At 37.6% G+C, this 23,462-nt stretch overlaps 1 protein-coding gene across 1 annotated transcript in view; it reads right to left on the bottom strand.

Annotated features, from left to right (window-relative positions):
* Positions 1-513: 513 nt before the first annotated feature.
* The window catches only part of spon1b (spondin 1b), an 87,004-nt gene continuing 64,055 nt past the window's right edge, over positions 514-23,462 (bottom strand). The window contains exons 8-16 of the mRNA XM_015009107.2: positions 22,261-22,462; positions 19,257-19,397; positions 18,953-19,028; positions 16,456-16,638; positions 10,689-10,859; positions 8,831-8,998; positions 8,051-8,209; positions 3,565-3,768; positions 514-3,341 (exon numbers count right to left, since the gene is read on the bottom strand). Of these exons, the coding sequence (XP_014864593.2) occupies positions 3,175-3,341; positions 3,565-3,768; positions 8,051-8,209; positions 8,831-8,998; positions 10,689-10,859; positions 16,456-16,638; positions 18,953-19,028; positions 19,257-19,397; positions 22,261-22,462 (1,471 nt within the window). The 3' untranslated portion in view covers positions 514-3,174. The remainder of the gene's footprint in view (positions 3,342-3,564; positions 3,769-8,050; positions 8,210-8,830; positions 8,999-10,688; positions 10,860-16,455; positions 16,639-18,952; positions 19,029-19,256; positions 19,398-22,260; positions 22,463-23,462) is intronic.

Here is a 23,462-nt window from a genome sequence, read left to right as displayed (position 1 = left end):
TTCTGGCTCTGCAACTTCTTGTGGTATTGTAAAAAGTTGCTGGTATTGAACAAACAGAAATAATTTCAAAAATCCAAACTGACCTAAAACAGGAACATTTTATTGTGGTTTGATGTAAGAGAGGTTATGTGTCATTTCAGACAGTGGGTGCAAATACCTGGTTTCAAACGTTTTACAAAGCAAATATGCTTACTTTCATTTACATTTGATTTTACTAACAAATATATTTCTTGTTCAATCTTAAATATAAGAATAAAATCTAGTTTTGATAATTGCTAAACTCAAATAGGATGAAAGACCAATTATCATTCTGGGAACTAAAAAGTGAATCACTGATTTTAGAAATAAAAACCCCTTTCCTGAATACAATTCTATATTTGTATTTATGAATAGTAACATATTGCACTCATTTTTTTCCTTTTTTTTCCTAATTTTGATAGTACACCTTATTGAACTTAGATAATACCGAAAGTAATCTCAGACTAAAAAAAAAATTCAATAATTGAAAAAATCTTCACATTTACACTTTTATTGTAAAGGCGGTTTGTTACAAAACACTTATGTGACACAGAAATGAACAAAAAAAAAGAGCAAAAGCAACAAAATAAGCAGAATTTAAAGAAAGTAGCTACAGAAATCTAACTTTGGTGATGATGTTTATTTAAACAGAAAACTAACCTGCTGACAAATACAAAAAAAAAAGTACAAAAACAAAAAAGAATGTAAGCAACATAAAAACTATATACGACACAATCTTCTAGCAAAAAGCTCCGATAGTGACTGGCTGCATGGAGAGCTGTCCCATATGTTTGAAAAGTGTAACAACTTCCAGATCAAAGCAGCAGATCAGCTCAGTGCGACTCTCCTAGGACCCCATCTAATGTTTCCTTTCAGAACTAACTAAAGCAGATGCGGCCGTTAAACGATCTGTTCTGCGGCAATAAGTACACCTGGAGAAGCATACTACCGAAAAAAAAAAAAAAAATTGCACATGCTATATCAAAGTTCTGTGACGTTATCGCAGCTTTAGATGCTACATCAGCTGAAACAACAGATAAACAGCAGTACAGTATATAAAGAACTAATCTGAACAGTATAAAACATTTCCACATAAAGTATTTGTTTATTAGAGAAAGCAGTTTTTGTAATTACCTAGCAGTGTTTTTTATAAGTGTGGTTAGATAGATTTACAGTACATTTTGAAGCCCTAAAAGATTTCCTGTTTAAACATCTGTGTCCTGCAAAAAGCCCCTAATATTTTCATCTTTTTTTAAAAAAATCATCGTCGCCTTATGCTTTTGGAGATGGAAAGTAAAAGTTGTTGATAATAAATTATAAAAATACATGATTGTAAGGAAGAGTAACAATCCTCTTTTGACAACTAAATTACTTTTATGCTTTTTAAAGCACACCAACACCAGGGGTATCGCATGTGAAATGAAGCGTTTGGTAACTTGGGAGTCAGTTTTATCTACTGTCCTTCTCCATTGTAAGTTAGTTGGAAAAGTTTGATTCACACTCATAGTCTTAGTGTAGTGAAACTTCTACCAGCAGCTGTCTTGTTTTTCCGTTGCAACTAAGCAGAGTGCCTGCTTCCAGTTTTCTCAGATGTTTAGTTTATTTAAAAAAAAAAAAAAAAGCGGAGCAAGTTGATGGTGCACATTTCACACATAAAATCATACCAATAGTGTTACATATGCTGTGTATTATCTAGTATTAAACAATGACTACAAAAATCTAAAAGGGGCTTTTGTGAGCCGATAACTTATCTTTCATTGATTTAAAGTACAAATCCAAGTTTTTGCTTACATCTCAAAAGAAAATTTCAAAGACAAATTGTATACATATTGGTATTACTGTGATTTATAAGTGATGTCTTTGTTTAGTACGTGATAAACTGTGGCAGCTTGTTAACATTTTGGACAAGAAAGCAAATGGAAATCATTAATTAAAATCTCAAATTGCTGGAGTAACATTTTAAACTTGAACTGCAAGCATGGTAAAAGCAAAAGTATTTCCGCCTTTCAGTTGTAGGACAAAACATAACAGAACTGATCGGGCCTTTAACAGCTTCTACAATTATGTAAATCTAACTTCAAGTGTACAAACACCCAATTCATTCTAGACTATCAATTACTGCACAAATGTGAAGCCAAAAGGAAAATGTGTGATAAAATAAACATCATAGACAGTGGCCCAACAACACACTGTGCAGTGCTTTGAGGAGTGACAGAAACTTCACGATCATCTCAGTTACAAGTTTAATTCAGTTAAAGAATAACTAGAAAAATTCTAAACAAGTATAGATTTTTACAAAGAGTTACTGAGCAAATTCTCCTTTACCTAAAAATAAAATGGCATCATGCTATAGGTCTGTGAACTAGTCTAGACATCAGCATAGTTCAGATGCTTTGGTTGGACCTTAAAAGAGATGTTTCACAACCGAATGTCTACAAACCTCAGTTTGATACAATGCTGAAAGACGAGACGCCCAAAAATCCTTCACAATGAAGTGATAAAGTCAGACAAATGACTATTGAGAGTCACTGCAGCTAAACGTGCTTCTACAAGCTATTGGATTATGTGAGTACTTAGTTTTTCAAATGAAGCTTCCTCCATTTGGCTTCATCTTTGTTGAAAAGAAAGCACAGACTATAATGTGTTTTTACACTCAAAGTTAGACTTCGAAAGCTTCAAGATGTTGTAAGGACCAAATCATCTTTGTTATACTTTGCTAAAAACATGTGAAAAAGGGCGTCTTTTCTTTTTTTTTTTTTTTTTACCATGATTGCATAATTTAAAACCAATACTGCAGATGGTGGAAGGGGTTTTATGAGTTGGTAATGCTGAGGTTAACAAAGCTGTTAGTTCTCCGAATGCAGTTTTGCAGGACACAGATGTTAGTGTCTAATACTTTCTTTGTGTTCTAAAATGAAAACCCTTCCTGTTTACTAATTTCTACAACAGCTTCACTAAACATCAAACCTTCTCTTTCTGTACTCTGTTTTCCATCTTCTGAGTTCATCACTTGCTTCCTCTTTCGCCCATCTCTCCTTTTTGAAAGTTTGAAACTAACCCATTAGCATCGCCCTCTCCTCCCTTCCGCCAACACAGAACAAGTTTCTTATTAAATTTAGACATTTCTGATGTTTGCGACACTCCTTTCCTCCCTGCTCAGTAGTAGCAGGAATCATTGTTACAGGCACGGATCTCCCTCCGGTCCTTGCAGTTGCCCTTTCCCCTTCTCTTTGGCACCCTGAAGCGCTCCTGTAAGCCTCCTCCGCAGGGTTTAGTGCAGTCAGTCCAGCTGGTCCATGGCTGCATACGGCAACCCGCTGCACCTGAACAAATGAGAAGCAGCAGGGGAGGCAGAAACAAAGTAAGAAACCGTCATTCAGAAGTAATCAGCAACACGGATGGAGGACTCCCTGCTTTACAACACAGTGCATGCACGTCGCAAAAACAAAACAAATAAAAAAAAAAGACTTATGTCTACATAGTTATGAATTAATGTGATTTTAAATAGATGAGATGCAACTAAATTATCCGAATACTTTTATTTACCCAATTCCTTGGCCTTGCTTCTGCCTCCCCCTTTTGTGCGGCACTTCCTGATCTTGCATTTCTTCCGCTGGATGGTCTCGGGACAAGAGCTGCCCCCGAACTGCGGCTCCAGTTTGATCATTCGAGTGCGAATCGTGTGCCCTTTACCGCAGGACTTGTTGCACTCCGACCACTCTGACCACTCTGAGACCATACAGTCCACCGCTGGATGATAGGATGATAGGAACAATGGAAGGTAAAGACATAAAGAGAAAGAAAAATCAGAAGAAAAAGAATAAATAAGCTTTTTTTATGTTACAACCCAAACCATTTCTATCATTTTTTGGGGGATTTCATGTGGTAGACCAGCAGAAAGAAGTGTTTAATTCTGAAAAGATGCATCGTTTTCAATTATTTATTGGGTGATAATGTGAAAGTGTCATGCTTTTGTTTTCAACGTTCTCATCTACATAGTTTGCAGGACCACTGCGCATTGCAAAAACAGCTGCAGGCCATCTGGGGAAGCTTCAACCAACTTTGTACACATACAAGCTAAAATTCGACTTTAACCAAGGCTAGACAGAGGGTCTGTAAACCTTAACCTTTACAGGGTCGTTGTCTTTCGTAAAAGATAAACCTCGACCCCAATCTTTAGACTTTTATAGGAACTAACAGGCTATCTCCAGGATTGCGGCAGTTAGCTAGATCCATTTTCCCATCAACTCAAATCAGCTTTCCAGCCAGTGCTAAAGAAAAACATCCCCGCAGCATCACCAATTTCCACAGTGGGGATGATGTGTGACGGGTAATCTTCTGTGATAGTATTTGATCACACGTAGCACAAATGTTGCATACGTCCAATTTTGATCTCGTCCGACCAGAGAACCTTCCTCCACATGTTTGCCGTGTCAGCCACATGTGATGCATGTGTGCAGCAAACAGAATTTCTATGTCTTTCTTCTTGCAACGCCTCCCTAGAGGAAAAACAAAATGCGGAGAGTACAATTACTAGGATTATCTTGTTGGCATATTCTCCCAACTGAGCTGTGGATCTCTGAAACTCCTTCAGAGTTACCATTAGCTTCTTGGGTCCTTCTCTGATTAGTGCTATCCTGGTCCAACCTGTCAGTTTCGATGGGTAACCAGGTCTTATTAAGTTTGCAGTTGTGCTGTACTCTTTCCACTTTCAGATAATAGATTGAGCAGTTCTTCCAGAGATGTGCAGAGTTTGGTGTAGCGTTTTATGACCTAATTATGTTTTAAACTTTTACTCAACATCGTCCTATACACATCTTTTATCCCCCTTGGTTTTCACAATGCACAATGGTGTCTGTTAAACCTCTTTAAACCTCTTAAGCACAGCTGGATCAATAATACAAGTAATCTACTCTTACTTATGGGATAAGAGTAAACCATGAGCAAACCATAGGTTTTTGTTGGTCTATCACACAAAATCCTAATAAAAAACGATTGCAGTCTGAGTCTGTTATGTTCCAAAACGAGAACAAGGTCAAGCTTATGATAACTTTATCAAGGCACTGAGCATGTGACACATTTGGTTGGGCACAAACTGTGCAGAGCTCCAGGGAGACTGACTCCTTAAACAGTAATGAATATTTAGGAGGATCTTAAGCAGAATAGTTCCTACCATTTATGAGATTCAGTTTGATACCACAAACCCAACAGATCATTTTATTTTATGAAACTTGCACATTCACAGCAAATTTCTGAAACAGCCTTTTCTGCAAAGCCAGAGCTTGTGAAGTTTTATCATCACATTGGACAGATCAGCACACAGCAGAACAACTGCTCCCACTGACGCTGCACCTTCCTGTCCAGAAACAATGGAACATAAAAGCAAGTATTTCACGCTACACTGTGCGTTTTTAAGACAAGGGGAATGACCACGAGATGCTTATGATCAATGGTGTTTGCTCTGTTGTAATGTTCAAATGTTTTTAAATGAATCCCAGTTACAAAATGCCTACCAATATTACAAAAAACAAAAAAACAAAAAAAAAAACAGTAACACTTGTATTGCAAATGTTACTGTTTTAACCATCAAACTCATATCTGTGTAAACTCATTTGTCCTTTGAGATCAAAGGTGGGCAACATTTTTTCCACTGGTTTGCTTTGTTTCAATTTAAGGAACTAAAGAGCCACAAACTGAAATCAAATATGGAGTAATCTTTGTAAAACAGCTAAAACACATCTTTATGGTAGTATATGTTACAGAGGTAGAGTATGTAGACTCTGAATGCATGTGTGCAGTTAGAAAATGATGAATGGCATAAAACTAAGCTGCAAAAAAGGTTGCGAACCATTTTCAGATGTGATATCCCCTTCAATCATTGTAACTCTCCAGTCTGCCCAAAAAAGACAAAGCATCTTGACACTGATCTTCCTTCTCACAAAACTTTCCTGGCATTTCAAACACAGCATCGACTCCTGCTGTTTAGATGCTGGCTAATGGTTGAAAAATGCAACATTAAGAATACATTATTTTTAGGGTATTTCCTAGAAGTACATATGTTGTGGCAGCTTTGTCATCTTTCTAGTAAGAAGAAAAACTAAAATACTAATTTAGTTTTAAAGCCATTTGTTTTTAACAGGAAAATGGACCCCAATGCTTTTGTGTTGCATCTAAATATGTTTAAAAAAAATGATGTTTATGAATGACCTTTTTCAATGTTTTGTTTCTATATGAATTCCTCTAGGCAGACATTTGACCCAGGAGGGATTCCCGACAGCAGCTATGAGTCTTGTTTAGGTAACAAGAACTTCATGGCTGCAGCAAGAGTGTCAGAACCGCATATCATGAAAATAAGTATAAATTGCGACTGTACATCACAGAGCTCAAGGCAGCAAATCTTTCAATATGCTCAAAAGATTGAGATTGTGTTAAATTGAGGTACAACTATCAGCTTTTTAGGAACAGAAGTGAACAAAGAAAGAATTTATTGCACTTTTACAGTAACAACAATAATAATCACAATTAGTAGCCTAAGGCATTTTAACTCTTTTGAGAACATGGCAGAACACTTTGTGACAAATCAGAATAGTTCACATAAACTATAGTTTATGTACATGAACCAGGTTGAAGTAAATTGTGATGAATTGTAGAGATTCAAAAAAGTCTTATTTCGCCACATGCTGCAGTTCTCTTCCTGAACAACAGTCACTTTCAAGCAAATAGGACCAGTCTGCAGCAGAATGTGCACAAGTTCAATAAGCCAGAACAGGAGCTGCATTACTAAACTTTAATCTGAACAGATTCAATTTTACCAACATAAACTTTTTAAAGCAGATGCATGCAAAATTCTTATAAAAACTTAATCTAATCACGGTTGCTCTTATTGTCTTTTTATTACAACAGCATTTTCTCTGCAGTGGTCTCACATGGGCACACCACCTCATTAGGTAATGCTGCCAATATTTGGGCAGAAAAACTGTGAAGAGAACCAGTGAGATGTAACCATATGCAGTCAGTTAAGAATATTAAATATTAAAAAAGTGAATCTCCTGAACTAATGAAAAAATATTATAAAGCTGATTAATTCTCAGAAACTCACACGTAGAAAAATTGTTGAGTGTTCTGAAAATGTGACTCATTTTGTTAAGCAAGAAATTAGAGAGGGAAAAAAAGTTACATTTGTCCCATTTTTCTTTATCTTTACAATAAGGACAAAGTTCAGATTGATCCATGAGCTCCTTCTCCAAACCTGACTATATACAATAAAACCACCGTGAAGAATGACAAAACTGCACATGGCAGGTTGATAAAGAAGAAGCACATATATCCTGCACCAGTGACATAGAGTGAGGTTCATGACTGGTGAGGCACCGACTCATCTGGAGTCGCATATACTGTATAAATCCCAAACAGAAGCTTATTGTTCACTTTTTAAACATTTAGTTGACTTAATTATCTTTTAATGAACTCCAGACATATGAAAATATGGCTGTCTTAATGGAGATGATCACCACAGAAGAGAGTTGGTCCTAGTTTGACTATATTTTTGGTCTTTTCAATCATCAAGAGAGAAACATGCAGGGACCCATTGCCACCCTCTGTGTCTTTGGGACTCAACACCGCCCTCTATCAGTACAGCAGAGTACTGCAATCTGTGCATTTTCACTGTGCATTTATGACCAATCAGAAAGATTAAATATCGCACGCACTTTCATTAAACATTAGATATACGATACAAAGGGAGACAGAAATGGCAGGATCATTCAGTGTGTCTTCAGAGAGGAGGCACAGTTTCTCATTGCTTCGCCTCGCCTTTCTCCCATGTATTTGAAAGGCAATGCATAAATTCAGCAATTCTGACCATGAAATGTTGAAATTGTAGAGAAAGCAAATTTATAGACTAGTCAACTGGACAAATTGATTTTCTCTTATCACTGTTAATTTACTTGTCATGATGACAAGTGAGGCCGCCTCACCTACCTCTGCTCATTGCAAGTCACTGTCCCAAAGAGTTTAAAATTCAAGAACTCACGGCATTCGGGCAACATGCATTTCTCGGTTTGCTCCAGCTCCTCGGTGCACTCAGCAGGATCCGACTTCAGCATCCTCTGACGGTTTCGAACTCCCCGGCCGCACGTCACACTGCACTCACTCCAATCCGACCAGGGGGACAGCATGCAGGGGATAGTGTCTGTACACATACACATACACGCACGCACACACATTCAGTTACGATCTGAAATGTGTAGATCGATTTCCTTAGAGAGAACATTGTAAAGGAAAAATATGTAATAATAGATCTAAATCATGACTTTTATTTTGGTTACTGATTCACACAAATGCAAAACAACATGAAGAAACAAGCATGAATTCCAAGTAGTCGCTTTATGCTTTACATATTTTACACGCAAATCAATTTTCGTAGTAACAGTGACAGGACAAAAACATTGTGAGGAGGTTCTGAGGAAGTGGGTTATTTAAATTGTGAGAGAGTAAACTTTACTTGTTTAGAAGCTTTCAAAGGACAAAAACTACATAATACAAAATAAGCAAGCTCAAGATAAAACAAACAAGGAAAGATAAAAACAGCATACATATAATATCATGCAGTATAAAACTAGTTAAAAGCCAGTCTGAATAAATGTTTATTTTTTTTCAAAAATCAACAGAACCAAGACAGCACAAAGATGGAAGCAAAGCATTGTACAATCTGGACAAAAGCATTGATGTCCTCTGGTCTTAAATTTTGCTTGAGGAACGATTATCAATTTTTGTCTCAAACTAATAAAAGTAAGAATGACTGCGAACTCACGGCATTCTGGCATCATGCACTTCTCCACCTCGGCCACCTCGGTTTTACACATGGATCCGTCTATAGGGGGCATCTTCACCATGCGCTCACGTCTTCTCATGCCAACACCGCAGGTGATGCTGCAGGGGTCCCACTCTCCCCACTCTGTCACTACACAGCTGCTGGGAGCTGTGGGCAGCGAAACAAAAACAAAAACAAAAAAAAGCTAAACTAGAACTTCCAAATTAAACACTTTTGCTTCATCTCAAAAGAACGAAATGCTCACTCTTTTAGTTAATTTTTTTAATTCTGCAGAAATTATGGGATATAACAATAGGGTTTCCAAAGTGCCTAGATCTGAATGGGTCATAGCAGTGACATTCATAAAGGCTGTTTTTTTTTTTCTTTTCTCTTTGACAGCCTGGTCAGATCTGAAGTTTTGTGATTAAAGTTACTTACAAAGTGATGATGGTTGAATAAATATGAACCGTTTCTGCCACACACAAGAGTCTGTTAAAAACCTGAACTGAGTTTTTAGCAAATGGTTTAATATTTCAGATCAGAGCTGCAGAAAATGTAAAAATAAAATCGGAATATCACACTGTGCACACTGATGGAAGAAATACTTTAGTAAATGGATGAATATACTTTATTAATCCACTATTCACAACAGATGTAAAAGTAAGATTCAAGCTTAATTAGTGCTGTAAAATGTAAATTCTAAGGTTTAAAAAAAGAAAAGAAAAAGATCTAAATATTAGACAAGCATCAAGACAGGGAGAATTGTAAGGAAATTCTTCCAGCTGTTCTTATTGCCACTGATTACTTATGCAAGACTGTGTTCCTCAGAGAAACCCATTATGATTGAAAAGGAGCATAAGGCTTAATAACAGGGTGTGAATAGCAGTGGAGAGTGTAGAGAGCCAGAAGTGCCTCTGCAGGTGACCTGAATCGTATCCAGGCAGCCAGTGGGGATTAATGAGACCTGACCAAACACGTGTCTGTTTTTGGTTGATCAAACGCCAGATGTGCTGCTATTTTACACTGTTATATTAACTTTTGTTATATTACAGACAAAAACAATCCAAGTATGACTTTACAATGCCCTGAAAAGCATAGAGGGCACAGAGGATTGTCCAGCCTGCAGCTCTGTGATGCCATGTTCTTTCCAGGCCTATAAAGAATTATGTTATAAAATCTATACAATGTTTTCCTGGATCACTTCTGTAAAGAAAAAAACTATTTACTGTTTCCAAGTGTACTTGCAGTTGTTTAGAGGCAATAGACTTAAACCTCAATACTCAAATTTATTTAATTTAATTTGAAAGAACAACAGAAAGAAATGCATTTTTGACAAGTGGAAGGAAAGGAAACTTTATAACAAACAGGAAACTGAAAAGTGTGGTGAGAATTTATAGTTGGCGTCCTTTACAATGATACCCCTCAATAAGATCTGGAAGAAACAATTGGTTTCGCAAATCAACAGCTTATTCCCAGTATAAATTCAAGGCCTTTAGATGTATGGATTTTTTTTTTCCAGCATGAACAGGGAAGCTGGTCAAATGTGAAGAAGAACAGAGCTACATACTGTATAGGAACATTGTAAAATTCAGGACTTTTCTGGTTTTTGTAAAACCATGTGCTATGATATTTTCACCTCAACTTTGTGTTTGTCTATCACCTAAAACCCAAATAAAGTAATAAAGTACAGTAGCTTACCTGTGGCTATCAGGAAACAGAGAGGAGCTGTTAACCGGCACATCATTGGCACATTAATGTAACCTGTGATTTTTTTTTTCTTTTTACTTATTTTGATCTAATTTGCTATATAAAGATCTAGACAGTGATACAAGCACCGCGTCACTGAAGGCAGACTCACAGCATTCGTCGTTGACAACGCATTTCTCAGTCTCCTCAGTTTGAAGCTGACAGAGCGAACCGTCCTCAGGATACTGTTTGACGTATCGCTCTCTGGACCTCATCCCCATCCCACAGGAAACACTGCAAGCGGACCAGCTGATCCACTCCGACATCATGCACGTCGAAGGCTCTGTCAACCGGGATAAGAAACAGATACTTTTTAAAGTACATGGTATTTTTTTTCTCTTTGCATTTGACAAAGAGAAATGTGTGTGTTCTGTGAAATGACAGAACACACACAGATTCTTCTGAGCTCAAAGACTCGGCACAGATCTGTATAGAAATGTGTTACAAAAGCAAATTAATATTTCTCAAAATTTTTACGTCAACAGCAGACAAGTCATGAAAAAACATTTTCTTGACAATTTTTTTTTTCCTTCTGATTTTACAACTTGAGATCAAATTATACTGATTATTAATGCCAACAGTATGAAACTCCATTAAAAATATATAATAAAATACAAGTAATGAATGGCTTTTCTTGGTGTCACAAAAATGTGGTTCCCAAAAAAAATTACATTTGTTAAGTGTTCTTTTTAGTTCAAAGTAAGTTAATCGTCATCTAAATTTCATTATGGATATCAATTTTTAACATCCACGAAACAAGTTTAAAATTTATTTGACAAAATTTGCAAACTGAAGCTGGAAGAAAGAACAAAAGAGAAAAAAAAAACATTTGTGCTTTTGTACAAAAAAGCCCAATTAAGACAGACGGATTTAATCAAAAAGTCAGAAATGCTGATATATACTGTATACGTTTCTTAAAATTAATTGCTACACCCTCAGTCAAATAGGTGTTCACCTCAACTAGCACTATAGATGAGAGCCATCTTATGTTTATATTAAATAGAGCACTTTTGAATCAGAGAAGCTGTTTTGAGTTCAGATATTGAATGGATGTGATAGTTAGCTGCAGGTATGATTTGTATGTTTGACCTAATGCAAACTTTACTTAATAAATAACATTGACTTTTTTTTTTTTTTTTTTTTTTTTGCTTGTTTAGCTGTGATTCACTTCAGCCTTTACTGTCAACAATATTTACTGAAACATAATCAATCTGATATATAGAAGTTCAATGTTAATAGATTTTTCTGGTATGGATTCATATTACAGGTGTGGAAGGTTGCGTTGACATTTCCCCTAAATGTCAAGCAAAACATTAAGTGAAATAAGCAACAACTTTTTCTAAGCCATCTAGACTCATCACTAATAGATAAAAAGGCAGCTAAACTTTAAAGAAAAAGTTTGAAATGCATTAAGAAGGGCTGTGGACTTATTGATGAGCACCTCTAACACTTAGTAAGGTCTGGCTGGTTGGAAGAAAAATATAAAGAAATAAGGTGTTTTAATATGGTGACCAGAAATCTGCCACATTTCACTATGACCAAGGCTTCTGAAAAAGCCTCCACCATGATTTCAGACTGGGATAAAATAATATTTTATCTCACAAACAATGTCCCCGAGATCTTAAAAATTATGGAAATTTTAGAACCAGGAAATGTACTGTTTAAATTACTGAATACATGTGAAATGCTTCATATATGTACGAATGTATACTTGCACGACAGACTTAACAAGTTTGTGTCATTTGTGGCCTTTATTGATTAAAAGCTTCACAGGGAGAAGGTCAGGGAGAGAAAGGGAAACACGCAGTAAATGACCCAAAGTGGGGAATGAAAACCACAACAGTTTTGTGGAGGACTGTAGCTGCTATGTACATGTGTGTGCTGTAGCAATGAACCATGCGGCACCCCGACGTAAGTGAACTTTGGCCTTTCAAAGCATGATTCACAATCGTTTAGAACTTTAAACAGATATCACTGTGTAGTCTTTTCATCCTTCAATTTCTATAGTTTAAAGGAGGAAATATAGATAAATAGATTTTTTTTTCTCTCTCAAGTTAAAAGAAAGGTTTGAAAAGCAGGTGAAGGTATTTTGGTCTTGAATGGAGACTGTGTGATAATCACATGAGGTAAATGGTTATTGCACCCCGAAGCTAGAAGCTCTGAATCGGACATGTCCATTCTGATCATCATGTGAAATGCAGTTGCAATGTTTCTGGTTCATTTTGCTACTCAATCAAACCCATTTGTCATCGTCAATTGTTAATACATCCCATGCTTTCAGTGCAGGTTCAAAGAGCACAAACATGCTGCTGGAATCCAGGATCACACCAGGGACCTTTAGATTTTCAGTCAAACGCTCTCCGAACTGAACAGTTTCATAGGCTGCATGACAGGAATGTCTGTGCCTTGTCCCCTGGTCGCAGGACACCTGTCCCTACACACTGAATTTTCCATGCATTTGCTTGATAGCAGCCTCTTCACTAAGCTCAAAGTTTAAAAGAGGGATTTTCAAAGAGCTCTCCTTTCACAGAAATGACTTCAACTCCGTTTTTCCTTGGGGACTGTCCTATTCACAGCCAGGGTCTGAGGGAGCCTAAGTCAATATGTATGACCTCTGCTTGGATAAGGTGAATAGTGAACTGCTGCCTCCGAAGCTTAATGAGGCTCAGCTCTGCCATTTTTCCCATCACTATTAGTCAGGGTGGTGCTTCACGACCCCACTTATATTTGCTTGTGGAAAGACACTGTACAACCTTAACTGCTTTCGACTGAAACAAGCCCTCTGAGATAAGAATAGATAACATATCACAAGTGTAAAAAGGGAGGCTGTCAAAAGCAGATGATTATGTGGGAATAGACCTTGTAAATTGGAGGTTTTCTTCGGGAATGATCAATGAACTCTGACAAACATAAATGAGCCTTTCTTTGACTAACAACACTTGACTCTCGTACACTTCCAACAAACTGATGTTGCTTACCAGCTGCAGCCTAATAAAGCAGAACTAAGCGAATCATTAATAAAAGATACAGGTATCTCAAGCTCAGTAGGGCCTCCAGAGAGTCGGAGTGTTTCCCTGGAATATTAATCATCCTCAGCGCTGCTTCCCATCCTGCCCCAGCATGGACCCCACAATTATCAATCTCCCACCACACACTAATGGAGCACTAAATGAAAACAAAGGAGAGGTGCTTGGGAATAAAAAGCTATCCGTGTTCCTGTCTAATAATCGATAAAGGGTGTAGTGGAGGATAGAAGCGTGGGTGTCTGTGAGAAACTCCTTTAGCCTTGAACTGTTTCACTTGTCTAATCACTAAAAGACTTCCTGGGAGTGAAAACTGAGGACCTGAGGAGACAGCGAAGACAGGCACTCCCTTTCAGCACTTGTTCCAGATGCTTTCAATAAAAATTGGACAAAAGCAAACTTCAGGCATTTTGCGATAATGTGTGTGCTTCTTCACCAGCATCATCGTCTCTACCTTGCAGGACAAGAGAAGCAGCTTGACAAATTGGGGATTAACTTTTTGCAATTTGCCAGAAGAGAATAAATAAGAAACACAGTTAAAGGCTGATGTTAATTTGTGAGCACCTTGAAATTTAACAGAGATCTGAGTTATTAAATATGTATTTTTAACTTGCCTGCTGTGTGTTTAGTCCCAATTATCCTTCAGAAAAAAAGACAGTTGTTTTTTTTTTTTTGTTTTTTTTTTTTCTTTGCTCTGGTTAGGTTTGACATAACAATGAACACATGGAGTGTTGATTTCTTTGATCCTCAGAAAACACAATCAAATCCCTGTTTAGAGATTCTAGAAGCTGAGCACTGATGGGATTTAACTGCTAATCCTCACAATTTTACAATGTGGTTATTAGTCTTTATGCAACATGGGATTTCTGTGTACATTCATTATTTGTCTATCAACCTCAAAGATCTGTGACCTTATTAGGACCACTTTTTTTGTCAAATTGCTGTTGATTCTCCTTTGCACATCTTAGTGGGAAGAGCGGTTGTCCTGATCTGATGAAAAAGCATTTTGAGTCATCAGGATGGATAAAAAGGCTTTATACAAGTTTAAACAATTTGCGCTTGAGAATCACATTTGTTTGACAACTACAACTTGGGATCGAGTTTTTATTCTTCTTTAAATAACTTTAATCTAGGTAATTGCAAAGAAGGCTCAGATTCACAAGGAAAATTGTCGATGTCATCCAAGGCACGGGACAGCAGATCGGCTTTTTACCCTTGAAAAGCTGCTTAGAGGGTACTGACAATTTGGCTTGATTTTCCACTTGTTTAGAGGATATGGAGAAGGGTTAGAAGAAGTTCAAGTATCATGGCGTCTTGTTCACACATGATGGTGAGATTGAGCAGGAGATGGACGCCCACAGTGGAGGCTCACGACTCCGTTGTAACGCAGGTGTTGATCCCGTCTGTTGTGGTAAAGAAACAGCTGTTGCAAAAAGCAAAGTTCATCTATGACCAAAAGCCATTGTGACTGAAAGAATGAGATCCCAGATTCAAGTGGCTGAAACACTTTGCTTCCATTGTAGGGTGGCTGAGGTTCGCTTTCAGAGATTGTGTAGGGAGGGAGAGGAGCTCTCAGTAGGGTATCTGCTCCTCTGCACCAAAAAGACAAAGCTGAGGTAGTTCAAACGTCAGCATTGGCCCTGTACCTTCAAGAACCAATTCACAGAATGGATTTAAAGCACTGAAAGAAAAGAAATCGTTTTTGGAGATATCTTCAAAAAGGCCTGACATTAAAATAGTTTGAACTAGTTTGAACATTAATCTGCCTGAGCATCCCAAACTCTTGAGATAATTACAACACAAGAAAGTGCTGCTGTAAGCTGCTTAAACAAAACGTAAGTGTAATCCTCTTTTGATGTTTTGTGGAAACTACACTCATCTCCTCTTCTTTTGGGTAACCAAGCTATAGATGACATTGCTAGGTATTCAAGTGCTTTAAAAAATATAGTACCAAATGAGCTAAATTGTAAAAAATAATATTTCTAGCTAGATATTTTGGATGATACAAAGCTCCCATTTGTTTAACCAAAGACAGTAGTATTTTATGCTGCAATTTAAACAGAATATTGAAATGTGAAATATATGAATTTACAGTGAAAGGAAAAAAAGTATTTTTAAACTTACATATGTATTCTCTTTAGTCCATGCTTTTTTTTGTCAAACCTAAATTAAAAATTTTATTTCAGACAAATATAACAAGAGGAAATAAAAAATGTGGATTTTAAATAAATAATTTTGAGATTTAGGGAACCTTGTGCAACAGATTGTGAAGCTCAGGTTGGTCCAAAATGGGGAAGTAAATGTGGACCCATTATGCAACTATTGGCCTACAAATAACTAGGCATAGTGTGGAAACTTCAAATCCAGACCAAACCCAGAACACAGTTGAAATAGCAATTTGGTGAAAACAGTGGGTCCAACTGTGGGCAGCAACTGAGCCACATTGTTAACCTTTACTGACGTTGTATGGGCATGTTTGTTTAATTACAAACATAAAAGAAGCCAAAAAAATAAACTTTTAAACTGCATAAATTCTAAATAAATTTTAGCTTACTACAAGATCTAAATACACCTAAGCTGCAGCTAGGATTTGTTATTGCCAAGTGTAATCAGTGCCTAACTCATAAATTTCCAAAGTATTGAAGTGGCTCAGCTGACCCCATTAAAAGGGAATTAAAGAATGCTTTCCTTCAGTTTAATGAGAGAAAATAAAGAATTATCCTGATCTGTATTTCAGCGGTGTAAGCCCAGGCTGTTCCATATGCACATAAATTTTACTTATGGACAGCAAGCTGCCACAGAATGCTTATTCTTTTTCCAAATCTTTGCATGCATTTCTTGTGTACGCCTTCTTACCCTCCATATTGCATCCCGGTGCCATGCAGGGCTGGAAGTCCTGGGTGTGAGGGCAAGGTACGCTGAGATCCAGCTGAGCCTTTAGCATCCTCTGCCTCATTCGGCGACCTTTGTCACAGGTGGCGCTGCTACAGGCTGACCAGGGAGACCAGGCAGAATAGATACACGTCTCCGGTGTGTCGTCTATGAGAGGCGGATGGACAGATCATGAAAGGGTAAGGACTAAGTTCATTTATTTCCCATTATTCGGGGGAAAGCCTCGGGTGAAACGGTCAATGTGGGAAGTTTAATTTGCATCTCAACAGATTAATAATCTATCTCACTGTGAATGAGCCAGATTTCTCTTTCCGGTGCCGTGAGAATGAAGAAAATTACTTAACACCGAGTATAAATGTGAGTACAGCACGTAGCAGACCACCAGAATCCCCCAAATCATATCCTAGCAAGAAAGGAGGCAGCAAGGGACTCGGGCTACGCACAAGACGAATGTGATTTGTGAATGTCTCATCCAATTATCAGCTGAAGCAGAGGTATGAGAAGCAGCGAGGCTATGAGCGTCAATTAAAATTTCTCTCCTGGGACTTTGGAAAGGCAGGGAAAATGAGAGGAGGAGGTGAGAGTGAATATACTTTAGGACTACAGGGACAAACCAAAATGGACCCAGTTCCCTGGGATAACACATAATGGCAAAGGAAAATGAGGGAAGAAAAGAGCTGAAAAGCTAAAGAGAGGGATGGGTGGATCTGTAAGTGAAAGCGTTAAAGGTCCGGGCTGACCAGAGGGAGCAGCCTGAATGGAACCTCTCCTCTTTAGAGGCATCCCACATAGAAGCGAGAAAGAAATCCTGGACATGTAGAGGAACAGAGAAAGTCAGGAAAAAGGGAAATGGGTCGTGACTCAATGGGGAAGAAATTTATTAGACAGCTGGTGATGCTTGCTAAGATTTTCGCCCTGCGTGCAAAATCTTGCACTCAACCAAAAATCGTTTCACGTAAAAACAGGTATTAGGCCGGAGTTGAGAGAGGAAAAATATTACACATCGAACGAGTTGTTCAGTGGGTTGAAAAAAATCTGAATACTTTGACTAAAAAGAAGTAGAAAATGGGAAAATGGAGTCTAATTAGCGCTAATGACCTAGTTTGTTCACACAAAGAGTAATTTTACACCAGTTTCACATACACTCTCATACAAATATTTAAATCTAAATACTCATAAATATACAGTATATATATATATATATCCCTATGAATAGAATAGAATAGAATAGAATATGAGTTGTTTGACCATAAACATCAAAGACGCTTGTCACGCAAATTACAAAACATTCACAACACGCCTTAATGACAGATGCATTGTACCTGTAAAATATTGCTCAGTAACAAGAATTGGTTTGCTTCATGTAGAATCTCATCTCTGGAGCAGAAGAATCCAAATGGTTGACCACAGTCCAGATCCCAAATCACATATTTTTTCCCCCATGTTCACAGTTGCATCACTTTTTTATATAACAGTAATTATAATGAGTACAGAGTTACAATGTGTCTACAGATGCTTTTATGTTCAATACTTTCTTGCCCACTCACTATGTTAAGGTGGATGGCAATCTCTTGCTAGGTTTCAAGTTTAGATGATGGACTGAACAATGCTTAGTGAGATGCCTTGGGATGTTGTTTTATAATCCGTCTCTTTTGTTACTTGCTATTGATTTATTTTTTTCATCAATATATGTTGTTTAAGTTTCTTAGACTTTTTCAAGAACAGCTGTACTTATGCTGAGAATAAATAAAACACAAGTGGACAAATTAGGAGACTTCTGAAGCCAGTTACTTGCTTGTCAAATTACTGCATCCTTTTCTTTCTGTTTCATAGGAATCCATTAATTTGTTTCCTTGTATTTACAGTAAAGTACAAGATTATTGTTGTTGTTTTATTGTAAAAAAAAAAAAAAGAAAAAGAAAGAAACATTTAAAGGAGTATGACTTTCCAAAGGCCCACTATGCAGTGCTATTGTGCAGGGCTATCAATATTCAGATCAAAAAACCTTATTGGGTGTATTTGAGAAGGACAGGACTCCGAACCACGGCTGGTGCTCTGCAACAACAGGAGCGCCACCTACACACAGCAGGTTGAAGCCAAAGGCCAGCTAGATCTATAAAGTTACTATTTGACCTCTAATCTTAGCTTCATCTTAAACCAGCTGTCTCTGCAATGAACATGGTTTGCTTTCTCAAGCTTTAAAAGACTCAGTTTCAACACAGCCTCTGGGGTGTTTCAACTAAAGAGGTTCAAATGTTGAATTTAAAAGGTTATGTAATAAATACAGACATCTGAAGAGAACCATTTTCCAGGAAGATGAAGGAAATATAAAATCAAGTAATAATAAGGCTTGAATTATTTAATAAACACTTCATAAACATCTTAAAGCTACTGTGTTGTGTGAGGGTTCATTTTCTGCTCAGCTGTAATACAGCGCGTCTGCTTGTCCATTTTGCTTTACCTTCCTCCTTCTCCTCCTGTCCAATATCGGCTACAATGTCGTCGATGGTGTCTGGCACCACATTACACTGTTCTCCCTGTAAACAGGAGGAAAGATAAGGATCACAGGGACTGCAGCTCCCAGATGTCGCTTTTAAGTCAAGTTATTACCAATGTCTAATCTATGGTTCCTTCAAAGTTGGACCAGATCTATGCCATCAAAAGAATATCTATTTTGCACATAAAACCATCGATTGTTTTATGGGCATGCCTATTTTCTATGTCATTGACAGTAACACAATATACATATACGGTGAATCTTTTACCTTTCTAGCAATACGTTCCACCATTACCCGAGCCACTGGAGTAATTGCGCCCCCTTCTGGGTCGTAGAAGGGGCTCTGAGGGTGGTCCAGACTGGTCAGAGGCCGGATTTTCTCCTGAGGAACAGTGGGCTTGTTTGGTGACTGAAAAACCACAAGGAAAAAGTGTCAGTGATCTGTAAAATGCTGTGAAATAACAGTAAGTCAAAAAGCAAAGATCAGCAACTGCAAACAACATAAGTTTTCATATTCAAGAGGTGTTTGAAGTTTTTTGTTTTTTTTGCCACCTTGCAGCATTAATTGAAACAATAAACATGTATCATTTTGAATCACTGAAATGTCTCAAAGCAACACAATTCTGTAAGTATTGAAAATTTCTAAAAAAGAAAAAAAATCTTATAAAACAACTAAAAATATGTACCTATTTAGAAGATTTCATCTGAATCTGGTGTACAAATATGTATGTTTTGTACATATTTGTACATACAACCATATCTTTACTAACCGATACTGTGTATTTTGTATGCTGTACATCAGATGTGCCCAAGAGAGGAGAGTACAGGTTTGAAACAATGGTTAGTAATTGAAAATAAGAAGCTGAAATTCGGAACCAAGAAGTCATTCATGGAACCAGAACACTAATCCAATTGCAGCATAAAATGACTGAATGATTGTAAAACAAGCTTTTCAAAAAAGGACAATGACATTATTATTCCTTGATGATGAGAACAACTTAGTCACAATTTGTCAAAAAGAGTCAACAAAAAAGTTATAATGCAACAAAAACCCATAGATTTTATTACCAGCCAGGATGGCAGGTGTTTTATTATTTGATCTCTGCCATGCATCAGTGATTCCCTTCCTACTCTGCTTTAATAAGAGAGACGCAGCTCTCTTTTCAGGTGAGTCAAAGTGTGTGTTTTCTGATGCACTTAAAAAGAAAATGTAAAGAAAGAAACATGACAAACATCAATGACAGCAAATTGCATGATCTATTAAAGTCAACATGCAGCTTTACTGGGTGCGTTTCATCATTTTGACCAATACTATGGATGAATGAATACTTTAGCAACATTATGTTTTTCATCAATTGAAAGTTTTTTTTTTTAAAACCATAACAATATTTCTATGAACAGTGCGTGGCATTAATTTATCCAGGATTGCTCCAGCATAGCTTCACAGAGCTAATGTCTGTATCTGGAGTATCAGTGGCAGGTACTTGGGTTCTTAATTTATATTGACAGAGCTTTGCATCGTGACTCCCACTTCATTTTTGTTTAGTAATATGAACAATATTTCCAGTTATTTTTATAGGAAGATTAATTGTTAGCATACAATGTTCAACAGAGGCACCAAAATGAATTAAAGCATAAATCCTGGTAGAGGTTATTACAATCAATGCAAGACACGTTTGATCCAAGATAACAAAGATGAAGGTTTTTGTTAAAGAGAAAGAAAAAGGCTTAGTATAATCTAGTATGCAATATATAGTAATAAATCTACAAATTTATGGGTATAGTACGACTATACCCATAAATAGTCGTACTATTTATGGGTATAAATAGTACGACTATTATGTGAAAGGTACTTTCACAGGTACTCTGTGAAAAGTACCTGGACTAGGTTAGGCCTAGGAGTCCCTTGGTGGTTTTAGAAAACCACACAGACAATTTAACAGACAAGTGTCTGATGTGAGTTTGAAGACAAGAAAATTCTTCAAACTCACATCAATCTAAAGGAAGATCAAAAATAAAATCCCACGGTTTTGTCTTTGTTCTACTATTAACCTGACTTTCATAAAGAATAACTTTCCCCTGCTGTGAGTGCTAATGCTTGCAGAAGTGACACTACCAAAAAGCTCACAAGGCTAAAATGAAGCTCTGAACACTGAAGAAACACTTCGCCTTTCAAAAGTAACACACCTGGCTTCATGTGAGTGAGACTTTTGGAAAGTATTTACCATCTCTCCTCTGCGGGATGAGATCCATGCGTATTCATGAGTACACAAGCTATAAATAAATTGCTCTAGTCTCAAAACACTTGGTGAATATGGATAAGCCTCTTTCATACCATGACTGCAGAATCTGAAGACGCCTTTCACAGTACCAGAAAGCGAAAGTGAAAAGCACTCGGTTGCTGTGTTTTATAAACAGACTGATTTAGACATACTGCCTGTGGTCCTTCCATCATTGTACAGAGTAACATGTAGAAAGTCTATAGGTTTGATAGACTGCCCTTAAAAAGATGTTCGGCGTAAGCTAACATTCCAACCTTGCTGCCTCTTATGGAAGATGTAAGCTTCCATTTACCATCACATACAAATAACTTAAGTAAATACAAAATGGAGCTGTTATGTCTACTAGCTCCATGTCAGGCCAAACAGACAACTGCGATGAATAACGAGGAGGAATTGTTGTGTCACGTAAACTAACAAAGGTTATTCACAGGTGGAAAATATTTCAAGCACGGTGGTGCAGTGGTGATGATATGGGCTTGTTAGAATCTTTGCACACCGAGTTACTTAAGTTTACTATGAACTCTTCTGTAAGCCAACATTTCCAACTGTCTGACAGCTGATGATTGTCCCAAACTGGGTTATAAACAGGACAATAATCCCAAGCACAACAGCAAATGTACAACAGGATAAATGAAACAGAAAGGACTCAAAGTCCAGCAATGTTCCCCTTAACTGGACTGAAATGCTAAAGCTGCATTTTGAGAGACCATTAACAAGATAAATCCTAATTGTCTGACAACATTTGTCTATTGCCTCATGTTTCACTGTGATGGGAATGCTGAACAGCAAAGACGTCAGTAATGCGTCTCTAATGTGACCATGTTTCATTTTTTTCACTTAATGACCCGTTTTCCTCACTGATGTTGTGATTCCTTATTGGCTGTCATGATGACAGGCTTTATAAATTGTCAACAAGATGCTTCTTTGTGGCAGGATTCTTAATTTGGTAGTTATCACTGTCTGACATAAAAAGATGTAATAAAATAGTACCTCATATGTGACACCGCTGTCTGTGCCTGCATCCCATGGTATGAGATCTGCGACAAGTCTCTGGACCCAGCCACAGTCCTTGGTGCAAAGGTCCTCTCCGGACAGCCCCACGTTCCAGTCTGGGCTGGGCCCGAGCATAGTCAGGAAGGACATAAGGTGCCGGGTCTGATCCACAGAAAACTCTGCCGAGGGAGCAGCTCGCCTAATTTAGGTGGTGAGAAAATAAAACACGTTAATGTTTCACATCGTCAGAGACGTTTTATTATCACACACAAATAACTGAAGTAAAACCACAATGCAGTTTTGAAATGATGATTTCATTTATTAAGAGATCAAATTTATCCAAATCATTAACGCTCTGCATCAAAAGTAATCGCCTTCTAAAGCTAATAACTGGTTTAGTCACCCTTGGCGGCGGCAAGTACCATCGAGCTTTTCTCATCACTGGCAATCAGTTTTTTCACCACATTCGGGGGTGATCAAAAACAAATGGCTGCATAAGGTCATACCACAGCAATCATATTCAAATCCAGACTTTGAGTTGGCCACTGCAAAACCTCCAATTTTTTTGGAAATTGTGCTTACTATTTCAATTTTTGTGGTGACAATCATCCATTTGCATAGTGCTTGAAATCAGTCTTCTTCTGTTAACCATGTTACCTGAGAGGAAGCGTGCCGTCATCATCGGTTCACAGCAAAAGATCATCACAGGCAATAATATTGCTTCCCGTGAAACTTAGCATAAATTAATCTTTTACTAGAATCGTCAACAACTCCAAGAAGGAAGCTTGTACTGCAGTGAAGGAAACGTCAAGCCACCCAAGGCAGGCCACTAAGTGCAATATTCTAAAGATGACTCAACTGAGGGATCGGATTGCTGTCAGTGCAGAGATTGCTCAAGAGTCACAGTTATTTCACTGAGAGTTTTGGATTCTGGCATTATGCCAGGAGGGACAGAAAAGAAGCCACTTCTCTCCAAGAAAACCATCAAGGCCAGGCTGACACTTTGCAAGAAGTTCCAGGAAATGTCAGCGAAGAACTGGGATAACGTTCTTTTTCTGATGATGGCCCCTTCAGGCTCTTTGGAGAAGAAAATGTGAATAGAAAAGGTTAATATTACCATAAGTCCTGAATCATGCCGACAGTCAGTAAGTCAGCAAGGCAGGCTAAAGCCATTCATGTCTGGGTTTGTCTCTCATCAA

Source organism: Poecilia mexicana, unplaced genomic scaffold, assembly GCF_051168715.1.
Source record: "Poecilia mexicana isolate PSO_F unplaced genomic scaffold, ASM5116871v1 scaffold_6, whole genome shotgun sequence".
In the NCBI taxonomy this organism is placed as follows: domain Eukaryota; kingdom Metazoa; phylum Chordata; class Actinopteri; order Cyprinodontiformes; family Poeciliidae; genus Poecilia; species Poecilia mexicana.
Note: the sequence above shows the minus strand (reverse complement) of the source record. Positions and strands in the feature narration are given on the sequence as shown.